This window comes from Melopsittacus undulatus, chromosome 5, assembly GCF_012275295.1.
Source record: "Melopsittacus undulatus isolate bMelUnd1 chromosome 5, bMelUnd1.mat.Z, whole genome shotgun sequence".
NCBI classification, from domain to species: Eukaryota; Metazoa; Chordata; class Aves; order Psittaciformes; family Psittaculidae; genus Melopsittacus; species Melopsittacus undulatus.
In genome coordinates, this window is record NC_047531.1 from 68,700,243 (window position 1) to 68,715,565 (window position 15,323).

Below are 15,323 nucleotides of genomic sequence, written 5' to 3' on the forward strand. Positions count from 1 at the left end.
CAAACAAATGGGAGCTGATTCATCCTGCTCAGTAGGCTTTCGTATCAGCCCTCAAGTAACGATACTACCCTGAAATACTTTGGCTCAGCTGGGTAGTTGTAGAGCTTAGTGGACAGCACAGTCTACCCAGTGCATGGCCTGAGAGAGTTAAAAACCAAACAGAAACTGCTTACCTGTAAGTCTTGCTCCCTGCACTGGTACTTCAGTTGTTTACTTTCCATAAATTCACACAGCTCTGACTACAGCATGGAGCCAGAAAAGATTGCTAATAAATTCAAATATTATTTGTCAGAATCAATACAGGCATTTCCTGAACCCTTCAGTTAAGTGGGTTTGTCTTTATGGAATGAAAGAGTACAACACAGAGAACACTCCAACTGCAGAGGTAAATAGTAATCTGCTAGGATTACATTCTAAATCTAAGGAAGGTTAACCTGAGCTATATTTCAATTTAAGCACTGAAAACCTCCAGTGCTATCAGTAAGACAAAAGATAACAGAAGAAAATGAAATCAGGAAAAAGGAGAATTAATGTTCATCTGCTGTAGAATTCTCAAGTAGCCCAATAAGATATACTTGTCTGTGTTTAAAGTGTCACCAAAATTAATTCAATGCTATTGAAGAAAAAAGGATAGTGAAGTGACAGACCAGAAAAGCTTGGAGTCTTTATTTACCCATAGATTATACACAGCATCAAAGCAAAACCCCTGAGAAGTCTGCATCTTCTCTTACAGAACAGACAGGCTGAAGACATCAGTTACATTAATCAGTTTCAGTAGCACACTTTTGGATATAGGAGTTTAATTTCTATGTTGAATACTTCTTTGACCTCTCATCTGAGCTAACACTCAATTTACAACCTTGCTGTTGACCTTTTAGCAGAATTCAGAACAGCATACTCTGTGTTACAGAGGTAGCTCTGTGAGCACCTGCCTGTCACCGCAGCCTCTTAACCAGTGAACATTTCCCCTTCTTATTACAAATCCCAAAGAACAATCCACTTTCTTCTGCTGGTGGAGTAAGTTACACTTTTATTGCCAGGAACAGCTTCCAAATACTGGAATGTGCTCCCACAGAAAGAAGCCAATGCAATTCTTTCTGCTCCTACAATACTAACAGCATGGAAACGCCCATGTAAATTCAGTGGACAAGTTGCCAAATAAAAAGGATGTGATTCCTACACAGACAGTTTCTCGGTGGAGACTGCTGACAGCTGCTTGAAAGGAATCTGAATGAAGAACATGCTTATAGAGCTGCACCAGCTGCTCTACTCAAAATAAGCAGCACCTTTCTTGAGATCCTTATCCAGTTCTGGGTTCTTACAATTGAATGAAAGCACCCAGAAGAGTATCCTTCCCCTGCTGCTATGCAGATCAACCAAAAATATACATATGAAATTTCAGTGAAACAGAAGAAATTAAGAAAGTGGGTAATTAATGCTACTGAATAATAAAGAAACTAGGAAAATATAAATAATGTTTCCATTTACCTCATTTTTACATAGCCTTAGATATTACTCATAATACAGTTAATAATCACAGTTCTTGAAGGAACACAACTTTCAAGCCATCAATTTTTGGATTGGAATTTTTAGTATTAAAAAAAAAAACGGATCGTAACACCACCAGCAAACTGCTAATTCCAGTCAGCATTTCCTATCATGAAACATTTAATTTTTCAGACAAGTAGGGCTATTTGGGGGGGTCAGACTATATGACCCTTGAAGGTCCCTTCCAACCAGAACTATTAGACTGATTCTATAATTGATTTAAATGGATGCAAAGGAATCACCTCAATACAGTTTTTCAGTTACATAAAAAATCATTCTAGCCTTGTAAACATAAACCTGTGGCCCCTCTATCTGTAATTATTCTAAGCATTTGTAAAAATTCATACACAACTCATATAATTTTAGACAAGAACAGTAAATTACATTAAAATGGAGTAAATGACTTCACTTGGTAACACTACATTCAATGAGATTATTAGAAGACTTTGAAAATTGATTTGCTCTGTAACACTTGCATACCCCTACTTGGTATGCTGCGAAAGCTATTGTCATCTTATTTGTTTGATAAATCTCTCACTATCTGCTGAAGCTGATTGTTACATCTAAATCTGCAGTATGCAGCAAGAGGGCTCTCAGATGCAAACAAATCAGAAGTCCTCCATACGGTTCTAGTGCTTTAGCAAGGAGCTCCCACCATATCCTGAGAAACAGCTCTAAACATTTCTGCTGGAGATCTAAATGCCTGGGGCTAGCCCTACACATTTCCCAAAACATCAAACATACTGATATTAGCTGATTTAAATTAGATATAAGGAAGAAATTCTTCACTGTAAGGGTGGTGAGGCACTGGAGGTTAGCCTGAGAAGTTGTGGCAGCCCCATCCCTGGCAGCGTTCAAGGCCAGGTTGGACAGGGCTTGGAGCAACCTGGTCTAGTGGAAGGTGTCCCTGCTCATGGCAGGGGGGTTGGAACTGGATGAGCTTTGACATCCCTTCCAGCCCAAACCATTCTATGACTCTATAATTTCATGATATTACTGTAGTAGTACCACAAATTATGTAATATTTGAAAAGAAATGTCCAAAATTTCTGATTACTCATCTACAACCTAGCATGGTCTAGGAAAAGCATGATCAAAGCTCTGGTTTTATAGTAATTTGCATTTCTTAAAGGGTGGAAAGTCATATTCTTTCCTTCTTAAGTACTTGTGCAAAGGTGAGAAAATAAAAAGCTCGATATCATGTTTTTCTCATAAAACCATGAACCATACTGCAGTGATTACTGGAAACACTTTTAGGTCTTTATAAAATATCCAGTCTGTCTTCCTTTCCTTGTTGAAGACTATGAGAAAAAAAAAAGAAAAAAGCAAAAACCTAGATTTTCTTTACACTTACACACCTATTCCTCTTCAGATAATCAGTTCTGCCCAGTCTCAACCCATATGTTTTCTCCTCGTTTTCTCCCTGTTTTTAACCGTCTTTACAACTCCCAGATTCTGGAGAGTGAAAATTGGATGGCTAGTCTCTTTTAAATGTCCTTTCCCATATAAAGCCAGAGCAACACAATTACAGGGGAGTTTAAGTGATATTTTATTACTAACTATAGTGAACAGAAGCAGTTAAATGGGAAGAAAGAGTGATTCAGTTGGGAACAATTAGCATTTTCTACATAATTGCTTCACAGAGAAATATGAGAGTTATTTCTAGAGAGTCTCAACTTGCAAAGCTTCAGTGGTTTTATTGTCCCCACCCATTAAATATATTTGGTAGCTGGCTGCAACCACACTTACACTGTTGCAATCAGAATCTTAAACTCCCTAAAATGCATCATTGTTACAACGAGCCTTCAGGCAAAAGCAGAGATTAACATTTCTGAGAGAGACAGAAACAAAGATTTCATTCCACAGGCTCTCAGTCTACCAAATCTGATTTCCAGAGATAAATACTAATGGAGAATGTGTCAAGATGCCAATTATCAAGCTACAGTTTTCTCAAATATAATCTTGTGCAACAGAAAAACACTGGTTTCTTTTAAATTATGCTTTGTCTTCTTAGAAAGTACACCAATACAAAGAAAGGACAAGAGTTAATGTTGCTTTGTGGCATGAGATTACACAATAGCTTGTTGAACAAGCCTGTAATACCTAAATATCTTCAGGTCATTTCATCAAGGGAAACCCATAAAAATTGCTTGAGTTCCCACCCTAGAAGATTACACTGAGATTAAGTTTCCTTTTTTGCTGTCACCATGTTTTAACTGCAACCTTTTGCTATTTCAGAAAGCCAGGATTTTATTAGCTGTAACACCTAACGAAGACAACAATGGACAGATCAATTATAAAACCTGTTCAACAGTAGTTTTGTTTACCAGAAAAAAGGCAGAGCACTAACACCAGATAATGCGTACATTTTCATTACCTCTCTTATTAAAGAAATTCCAGATCTCAAAACAAACTCTGATACCTATGTTATTTAATATTCTTAATAGTTTACAACATAATGATTAACGATCAGCGTAGACTTGGATTATCATCTCTGCAGTACAGACGGGGCTCTTATCTTCCATTATCTGTAACAGAGCTTTACCACGTAACATTCCTAAGAGTCAAAGGTGTTAATTAAGATACCAACGACGGTACCTCCCACCTCAAAGATTCTTTCTAAAACTTACAGAGTTATTGCCAATGTTTACTGTTTAATCTATCAGCAATTAAAACCACACAAACATTCCTGGAAAAAAAGCAAAAAACACAGATAAAAAGAGAAGAGAACCTCACTTTTCATACGCTTTCATTAGCAACATACATCCGCTACAACCCCATCACTAATTACTAACCATGTTTTGCATGGTTTGGCCCAAACTAGGAGAAAACATAATTCAGACATTTCTAGAACTCTGCTATTATTCTTTGCTATGTTAAGGTACTTGCCTCTTGCTCCATCTCTAAGATAGCAAGACAATCCTTGCAGACACAGGCACTTGTATACTGAGAGCTAGAATTTCACAGCAAGACGATAGAACCTAAAATGCCAAAGGCAAAAACTGGGTAAGGCCATACTTTTGTATTTTAAAACTAAATCTGAAGGCCACCAAGCTTCAGCTGTAGGAATAATAATCTTAAATTGAATTCACATAACATTTTAAAATTTGCTAAATGCAAATGCTCATAATCTTGTCCATAAAGTAACCAGGGTGTCGAATGCATGTCTATAGTACTTATGCTTCAAGCTTTTTTAAAACAACAAACTTTACAATAAACTGTGCTATAGTTGGTATCTCCCCAGTGTTTACTGATGATCCACTTGTTCTCTTTGTGTGTAGTCTGCAGCAGTGAATGAAAAGGAGATTGTCTTTCATGATTCTACCTGTGCAGGAGAACAGAACATGTAGAGAAACCTCACAAATTATATCTATTATGAAGTTACCTTGAGTAGAAGTAGCACTGTAACATCTTTCATTACCTTTTCCCAGGAAGGGTTACGCTTCAATTCCGAAGTATAGGAAAAGCTCATTTCCATTTAACTGAGGGAAGCTCACGGAATTCCCAAAGCAGAAAATTAGTATAGTGGAAATATGAAGGTGTCTCTTGCACATGGGTACAAACACATGCACATTTGAAGAACTGAATCTGAATGTAAAACCAACTTTAAAAGTTCAGGTTAGGAGCTTTCCATTAGAGGTGGCAAATCACAGAATCATAGACAATATTAAATTCTCCTTTAAACACAATAAGTAGTCAGCCAGCCTAGATTAAAAAGAATATTGTTTTATTTGGACAAAGGCACAGAGTCTCCATTGTTAGATTGAACATGTATCTTTTACCTGCAACTCAACTAACAATTTTTCCAGAACAGGAAAATCACAACCAGCCCTGAACAAGAACATTTAACACCAGAAATCCAGAAATATAAGCAAAAGGATTAAATTGACAACATAATGTACATCTGCCACAGTACGAGGACAACTAGTAGGTGGAGATTTGCTACAGTAAGCTAACCTACTTGGAAGATCATGAATGCTACTAAAATACATACTGAAGTAATTTTTGTCCTGGATATATTTAAGCAGTCCTAAAGAAATGCTTAATAACAGGAGAAATGCTCCCAGAAATGCTAAATGACTAGCATGGAACAGATCTGTAGAGACCTTCTATATCAAATTAAACAAGATCCTGAATTTGTTTCAGTTTTAACAAACCTCTTAAATATAATCCTTAGCTTCTTAGTATTAGCAGCTATAGGCACCAGCTCAAAATATTTTTACTGTACTGAGTTTTTAAGTCATGGCTTGCAGTGGCAATTTCTCCAAGTAAAATAGTTGTTTCTTATTACAAATGTCAGATGTTTATGATTGTTAATACTGACAAAAATGGACCAACTTGACTGACATCTTCATAAAGGGTCTGAGCCCAAGAAATACTGACATTCAGCATATGTTAATGGTATCCATAGTTATTACTAATGTATTTGTTTCTCAATCATTACCTTTCCTCTTAGCTACTGATACTGACTGGTTTCAATTCAAACTTGAAATAGCCAGAAAGAACTTACAGAAATCCTTGGAAGAGCTGGAGTCAGTATTAACTCTGCTCTCCTAGCAAAATATTAGAAGGTAATTTGATCTCAGGTTTTCCTTTTGGTCACTCTACAGTAGCAAATTTCCAAGCTGTAATGACACGAGTCAAGATGAAGAAAGCTTTGATGTAGGTTAATCAGTTGTTTCCAACATACTTAAAGCCCCTGTATATTTTGCAGCGCTTACAACAATCACAAATCTTTCCACAGCTAATTCTCAGTACAGCTGAATAAAAAAAATAATAATTAGGTTATACTTCCAACTTTGGAAGGCATTCATTCATTTCTTGTTACCCTTTTCTCACTCTACCTTCTCAAATTCGGAGCCAATCTAACACAGAAATAACTCATCTCTGAATGTATAAATATAAACTTGGTAATTAACCAAGAAAAATTTTGCTTTAAAGACAGAAAAAACAGTCATTTGCCATTACAGACTACACTCTTCCAGTTAATACATACATCAAGTTACACTGAATGTAAGCATGGGCATTTAATTATTCAAAACGTTAAAAACTAGCCATTTTGTATTTCCTTGTAAAAATCACCAACATTTATATATGGCTGAACTTCTTCAGGGAATAAATCCCAAAAATTTTAGTGCTTATCATCAATGCTCAATTTTAACCTTCAGCTCTGGATACAGTATGTTTTCTATACAACAGTACATGACCATAACAAGGGTAGCATTGTGCATTATCAAAACAAGATTTGTTATTAAAATAGCTTGAAAAAATAAGAAGTCTTGTTTGCTTTAATCAATAGGAATACTTTTCTGTTTAGATTTCCTAGGTGACCCAAGTTACCTAGAAACACAGATGCTAGACCTAAGTGGTTTGGTATGAATTTTAAGGCATGAAAGTTCAGAAATCTCTAAGAGGCTTACCCATGCAGTTAACATTGCATATTAACCCCCATCCCTAACAGTCCTAGTAAATTAATTCAGCCTAGGCACGTAAATACCCAGATTCATTTATTCAGGAATCATATAGCCTTCCCAGTTGAAGGCTATATGATTCCTGAATTACAGCAGTCTCTCTGCTTTTAAATCACACAAATGACAACAACAGAGGTGTTGGACTGACAAAGAAAGATGTGGACATGAGTTAATTAATTGCTGGCAAGGTAGCTAATTTAACACCTTCAAGTAACCTAGGATAAAAACTGACTCCACACTGGAGCTTGACTATCAGGATAACCTACTGAAATAAAAAGATAATGGCAAGTAGTGACTAGACAATTATTAACATTCTACATAATACATCAATTTTTGCTAGAATCTAATAAACTTCCTGCAAGAACCTGATAATGTGATAATGAAGCGTTATTGACATACTTTTTTTCCAAAGAGCCATCTAGATCTTCCAAACTTCAGCACAAGTGTTACATACTTCAAGACACGATTTGTGGGAACGTTTAAAACCATGAAGAGTTCTACATTTGTATAACAAAATGTCCTGAGGAACTTTACCTGTGAGTTCCCAAGATGGTCTGCCTGAGGCATTTCTGGTTCCACATAACTGGAAACTTCCCCTGACAGCATCTCTTCAAGGCAGGGTATTAGAAAACTTCTGCAAATATGCCTGACAGCTGGGTGTCCAAGTTAAAAAAAATTCTAATTTTGGCATTACTTCTGTTAAGCTTTAGTCAATACACATACAAACCAAGAAGAGGTAATCTGAAGACAAGTAGCTCTTGTTTATGTGCTTTGCTGTTACTGCCCTTTGGTTTAAAATGTATGTGAAATACAGTTTATGAAATCTCTCATTTACATGTCGTAGTAATACCTGTGTGTTCTGTGTAAACTCCTTAACGAAGCTTCAGTATGTTTGACATCTCATGCCATAGATCAGTATGTTTATTTCCTACATAGTGCACAGAGAAAGAAATCAGATGTTCTTCCAGAGAAAGTTTCATATTTATTCAGAAGACATATATCCAAATTAATTTTATTACTTTTTTTTTAATTGCATGAAACTGATAAATTAAGGGACTTCTTACTGTTTGAATATTATTAAAAGCAACATTTATTGGTGTATATTGTAGGTCAGAGGGCCAATACAAACCCCCATGACATTTAAACCCCTGAGTAGAGGTTTTAAATAGTGTCCCATGGGATCTCATCCACTGTGAAGGAAAACATCAAGGCATCCTGGAATATAAGTGTCTTGAAAAATACTTTGAAGCTCTGAAAAGCACCTCTTCATTAGAATACACAAATGCAAAATAACCTATCCTATATCCAAAACAATCCAAAGAGTAACAATAGTAACTGGATTTGAAATTTAAGAAACTCTTACAGTAAGTAAATACGCATTACGAAAACAACTGGCAAACCTGTAAAGGTGATCATTATTACATAATAAAGTCACCTTTAAGTTTTAAGGTAACAAAAATTACATGCATGCAACTTTCTGACACTAAACTTCAACAATTGTCAAGAAAAAGCCTGGACTCTTTGAAATGTTTTCACTTCTAGTATCCTAACTCAAATAACAAACACATTCTGATCACAAATGAAAAATTACTGTATTAAGATGAAATAAAGTACATCAGATTTCAGCCTAACAAGAAATTTAAGAGAACTGTTAACTGAGGTCTGTGGTTGACACTAAAGAAAATTTTGTCTACTATCATATTATAGAAGAATCAGTATGCTGTCATAACTGGATTATAGCATCTAAACAGGCACTTTTAAAACACCTTGTTAGTTTAAAATCAAGGATTAAAGTTTTTTTAAACCATTTTATGTTTCAATAGGGCATGAATCACTTGTATGCCCCTCTACTTTATGTACAAGAAATTTCGCCCAGCTTGAAAAAATTAAAACGTAACAAAATTCATGTCAGTTATGATCCCTATAAATTTTAAGATGACAGCTTTAAGTAGAAGAGTACTGCAAAAGTGTCTTTCCTAAAATGAACACTCCAGGTTTTGTTTGTATTCTCAACACAGCAAACAAACTCACTGTCTGATAGCAAACTTGCATTCCATTGCTAAAACACAAGCTTTAAAATAAACTGCTTAAGCTTAAACTGCACAGCTTAAGTATGATTCTAAAAACTCATTAATGCTGATATCACAGGTGATGTATTTTGGTGGGGTTTTTTTGGTGGTTTTGTTTGGAGTTTTTAATTACTTTTTTTAAAATAAAACCTTCCCCCTCCTATCAGAATACTGTTATAGAGAAAAAATATTGCTACTCTGTGCTATTGTCAGTCTTTCAGATACAGTAAAAAAAACCCTCAACATACAAGAGTTTTAGAAAAAGTAATCAATCTGCAAAAAGCTATACATCTGTAATAAGGCACCCACTTTACAGCTGTGTTTAAACAAAAAAGGAAGTATTTCCCAAAATATATATTTTGGATCTGTGTAAACAAAGTTTATATGTATTGCTTCCATTCATTTCAAAAATATACACCCACATGGACTGAAAGTTATCTTGATGCTATGAATTTTAAATTACTGTAATTTATTCAGATGTAATCTGAAGATTCAAAACCCAAGTATTTTTGAATTTAGTATTTTGAAATATGTCAAAAAACTTAATTACTGTTATGCAAAAAGAAAGCTAAAAGTATACCACAATTTGATGCCATTTCATTGAATGAAGAAGAAAGTACTATGAAAATAAACATTCATCTGGTTTCCTAACAATAAATATAAAGACAGTTATTATAACATACTGCAACACAGGAAGTATTACTATATTGACCTTAACGTTCAATCAGTAGTTTTTAAATCTTTCCTCATTGAGGCTTGAATCTTCTACCTTGTCAGCTGTCCAACAACTTTCAAGAGGGTTTTATTTTCTTGCTTCAATTGTTCATTTTCATCTTCTATATCATCTAGGTCCTGTAAAAAGAAAAATAAATGTTTCTCAGTATGTAAATACAAACTCTCAATTAGTAGCATCAGGAATTTTGCACCTTAGCTCTGTAATGAAGAAGCTGGGGTTGGGAAGAATTAGTGTCACAGCAGATATCATTAAATCTGTCAAACCAGCCTTGTTACTGTGATTACAAAACATTAATATTCTCTTCCTATGTACAAGCATCTTTAAATGGAAAGATATAATAAAAATTAAAGCTACAGCAGGATTTAATGCATCCAGTAATCAAAATAGGATGGCATGATTATTTCATTGTCATATAGAGAGTGTGTTAGTCAGGTACTGCCTCTGCTCCCCAGAATGTGTTTGTCTGCAGCTATCCTGGTTATTACTGCAAGACGACCTGCTTTGTGCTTTACACTATCAAATTTTCAGACAAAGTACTGCTTGTCCATATTTTTTTTCTTTTTCTGTGAAAAAAATTAAAAGGCATTTTGTATCTTGTCTAAATTGATGCTGAGAGAAGAGACATCATACACATTAATAATGGTGCTTAAAATAGACTGCTCCTACGCAAAATGTTCATCCACCTTTCACCAGTTACCATACTACCCAACTCCTTTCACTTCTTCACTTCCTACCAAGTCTTTTCAAGCCTTTAAGTGAAAATGGCTGTTTGATGCTGTGTTACTTCAGTAAAAATAATTTTACAAAACAAGACAAAGATGGAAGAAAAAGAATGAGAACAAAAAAATGAAGAACAGAAGAGTGACATCAAGGATAGCACTTTAAGGAGAAAAGCGAAAGGTGGGCAAAGAAAGAAGAATCAATATTCTCATTCGGTATCTCAGATGCCTTTTGATTGAAGTCTGCAAAACTCTACTGTTGCCATGGCAGATTAAACATAAAACAGCAGTAGAGAAAAGATTTTCTCTGTTGTTGTTAAGCAGTGTTTGAGATAGATAGCCTATTTTCTTATTTCTTTTTAGTGGGGTCATTCCAAAAGTGCATGCTAGAGATGTTATGTTTAATCAGTAATAATGGTTTTTAAAAGCCTCTTCAGTCTGCCAAGCCAAAATCCATACCGCAATACCTTTGCTGTTACTTTACTGTTTTTGTAATGTGGAATTAAGGAATCTCTAGCAGAAATTCCTCTTTGCCTCACACTGCATCACAGTATGAGTGACTACAGGGAAAAGCATCTGACCACAAACAGGAGTGACTTAAACATCTGAACGTGGAAAGTTTTGATGGATCACTACTAAAAATACAGTCTACTATGTAACTGTAAGAAACACATTATTTTTTCTTTTTAGTTCAGATTAACAATCAGATGGCAGGAACAACACATTTTCAATAAAAGTATACTTTTTTAGTTCAGTACACATAATACTGTGTTTGAGCTTGTTAATCTAGTCATCAGATGCCTCAATTAAAGCTTACCTAAACCCCTTCTGTTTAAATACCTGGAATTTACACAAAATAAAATATGAAAAGTTTGTGAAATGTTTATGCTACAAAAATAAAATTCCAGAGATTACTACAAGTAAAAGCTTCTTGAATACGAGCCAGGAAAAATAACTTGCAGTTTAAGTATCTACAGAAACAGTGGACTGAGAGATGCAGGCCTGTTTTGCCACTCTGCAATTTGAAGCTTCATATTCAATATTACAATACTAATTTATGTTTATTAGTAAAAATATGCAACAGCAGGAAAGCTTGGACTTCACATACCAAAGGAACCAGAACTGCACAACTGAAACTAATTGGATTGTAAATCCTCACTGACAGACTCTCTCCAAACACACATTTAACTACAATGACATCTTAGTGAGGTCAGAGATGACCAAATGTAAACTATTCGACAGTTGAACTTAGCCTACAAATATTTAAATGTCTTGAGATGCTTTTCCCTTCAGACATTCAAGGTTTTTATGAAGCAATTACCCCTTTCTTACAAAAATGTGGCAGACATACTTTTAGTGGTTAATGTACTGCAGTGAAAGAATGCCATTTATGGCAGAAAGCCTCTTCTGTTTCCCAGCATAAATGCAGCTCATGTTCTTTAAAGTATGGACCGATCTCAATAAAATTGTATTGTTACATTAAATAAATACGTTTAGTTACATTGGAAAAAGTTTGCCAAGTTTCCAGGATTCTTGGATTAAGTTTTTCAAGTGTGACAAGATCTTTGCCAATCAAGGATGCACCCACGGTTATGAACTTAAACTGCCGTTTCATTGCATAGTTTTCTGATTGCTCAGTCCTCATATTTACATAAATGCTCTTTCTACAAGTTTCAGTCAGTTCGTAAGAAAAGTTCACAGGATGCAGACATAAGTAACTTGCACTGTATATTAAGCTAGCAGACAGTGTTATAGCTATGATAAATGCTGACTTGATGGAGAAATAAAAAATCCCATAAAATCAATTCCCTTGTGTGTTTAAGAGAAGCTACCTACGGAGGGCCAGTACAATGGCTTTGTAGATCTCACGGAAAGGTACAATTTTAGTCTTTGCACACTAAAGAGGTTTTTGAAAGGACTATATTCTGCTTTATGTTTTCTTTCCATACAAGCAGAAATTGCTATAATACTTAACATAGGCACGACACAGTCACTGCTTGACTTTACTACATACGCTCAAAGACAGTTTCTAGTCAAACACTAAATGGATTTAATTTAGGACATCATACTTGAAATATACCAGAAGAAAAATAACCTTGTTTCTGAAACAGCAAACCTTGCAGTCAAGGTCCTAAGCCACGAGCTTTCTGTAACTTAGGTTTTTTTGATTTGTTCTTGCTGACCTCTGACTCAGGAAGTCAGGTGTGACAAGCAGTATTAAGTAGCTTTGACATTCATTATGTAGAAGGAATGAACACTTGCCTTGACTGTAATAAGGTCATCAGTTTACATGTGACAGTCTTTGCAGAATGGAAGAACAGCAAAGACCAATTTCCCCATTGAAGCAGAAGTCTCTCCAAAACAGACAATATTGCATTTATCCTAGAGATTAACTTCTAACTTTCTTTATAAAAAACAAACAAAAAGAATAATCTGTTTCAGAATAATCTCATCTCCTTTCATTTTCCAGATTAGTTTGCAAACTTGTGAATACTGTCCTCCTTTGTTACAAATGAACAGCTCAAAATGGAAGTTTACCACTATGCACATAGAGTTAGGGACTCCATTCACTGATGGACAGACTGAAGCAAGTTCTGAGGGTTTTTTCTGAATTTGTATGAAAATGTCTGCACTTGACTAGAAGAGGCATATTTCCCTAGTACACCCTGGCTCTGCACCTCAGCCAGGATGTGGTGACTAATCCACTCATGAAGAGTTCCAGTCTGCACTTAGAAGTGGGACTTGTTAAAATTGCTATCTTCTATCAACTTGAAAACTTCTCATCCTGTCCCGTTCCCACACGTCTCACTCTTCTACTGCCTACACACCTCGCCTGAGTGATGCTAGGCCAAGTCTCCTGCCCCTGTCTTGTTCTGTTTACGTGAGAATCAACAATAAAGAGCATGAGAGTATGTGTCATAATCCATTTACTCCCAAATCTTTCTAAGATCATCTAAGCTATTATTAGAAATTAAATGCTGCCCCAAAACTGTAATTACTTGGTCTAACAAAAGTTCTGGATAACAATTTATTGAGAAACTGTCAAAACCCCAACTTAACTATGTCTTGGTATGCTATGTACTGAATTTGGAAAGAAGAGGCAGTAAAGAACTTCTGCTTTTATACCCTTGCTCTATGAACACTTACAGCAACAACAAATTCAGGTTCTTCATGATTAACTCATGGACCTAATCACAACAAACAGAAATCACCTGGAAAAAATATGACTTATTGATATGCCTCTTGAAAAGTTACACAAGTATAAACCCCACACATCCTTCATTCTCTTCTGACCTTGTCCAGTGGATGCAGATGCCTGAAGAAGAGTACAGAGAATGCAGAGACTTTTATTCCCTCTTTATATGTAAGAAAATATGTGCTTACCCTGTTTAATAAATCAATTTCTTCCTTCAGCTTTCCAATTAGTTCGTCTTTGTCCTGTGTCATCTTCACTAATCTCGCATTTTCCTGTCTCTCCTTTGCAAGTTCCTAAAACCAGAATATGCAACAAAGTTTGAAATGCAATTTTTGGTGTTGAGAGACAGTTTTAAGTTATTACCATTTAAAACAAAGAAGAAAAACACACATACACACCTCTAATTCCTTTTCTACAGCAAGTTCTACAACAAGTCAAACCCACATCTTTAAGCCCTTATATTTCAAGGGCTAAACAATCATGTCTAAGAAAATATTTTACCCACAGCAAACCTGTGTGGTATCACTAATTGCAGAGATAATGTCTTAATTAATATTTAACTTGAGCATGAACCCCAAAATGGATAGGGGCCCAAACCAGAAGTAAATGTTAAATATTAGCTTCCAAATTTGTTATATTAGGAGGGTTAGTCTTTTGTTGTTGGTTGGTTGGGTTTTTGGTTGGCAGAGCTTGGGGTTTTGGGGTTTTTCTTGTTTGCTTGCGTTTTTCATATATATATATATATATACATACATATATATATATATATACACACATATACACACCCTTAACAAGGAAGGAAGACTCAGTGTTGGATATGTGGGCCTAAATGTGAGAAAAAATCTAATTGTCTCTGAAGAATTCAGTAAATCAGGGTCCAGGATAATGAAAGAAAGCCCTTAAGTCTTCCTTTAGTTTCTGTGTTAGTGGCACTCCAATCAGGCTTCTCCAAGTATCAAAAAAAAAAAAAGAAAAAAAATTTCTACAAAACATGTTTTATGTTCATCCTTTCCAGCCACCAGCTATTTAAATCGTGTTTATTCAGTGACTTTCATCCATACAAATTCAAGAATATTTGGCAAGTTATGAACAAAAATCCACTTTAGAATAAGACTGAGAAGCCAGTAACAGACTACACAGATGACATTATTTAGCAAAAATACTGTTTTACATGAAAAAAAAATCATTTGACATTATGTTTTCCCCAAATTGTCTGTATGAAGAATTTTTGTAATAAAATCATTAAATACATATTTTAGATGTTCAAAACTTTAACAAACAACTAGATAGCAATTAAATTTTATAATATTCAGTATGCTAAAAATCCAAAACAAGAAGATCAGAAATATGCTTGCTAAATTTCTGAACAGCCAGTGAGCTCCTCCTTCCCCCAACTTATTTGCCCTGTATTGGTATGTCACGAGGTACATAGGAGAAATACAGAGAGTGCTGCTGGCTTTCAAAGATTATTATCTTTACCTCAGCTATTTCTCATTTATACACCAAATGAAAACTAAGTATCTGTGGCTAGAAAGTTCACATTCTTCTTAGTCAGTCTGACTTTATACATTTTTTTAGCCATAAC

At 35.2% G+C, this 15,323-nt stretch overlaps 1 protein-coding gene across 3 annotated transcripts in view; it reads right to left on the reverse strand.

The window, feature by feature from the left end:
- Positions 1-8,037: 8,037 nt before the first annotated feature.
- PAWR (pro-apoptotic WT1 regulator) overlaps positions 8,038-15,323 on the reverse strand; it is a 77,452-nt gene continuing 70,166 nt past the window's right edge. For all 3 annotated transcript variants that reach the window (XM_034063227.1, XM_034063225.1, XM_034063226.1), the window contains exons 6-7: positions 13,927-14,031; positions 8,038-9,939 (exon numbers count right to left, since the gene is read on the reverse strand). In XM_034063227.1, coding sequence (XP_033919118.1) covers positions 9,853-9,939; positions 13,927-14,031 — 192 coding nt within the window. In that variant the 3' untranslated portion in view covers positions 8,038-9,852. The remainder of the gene's footprint in view (positions 9,940-13,926; positions 14,032-15,323) is intronic.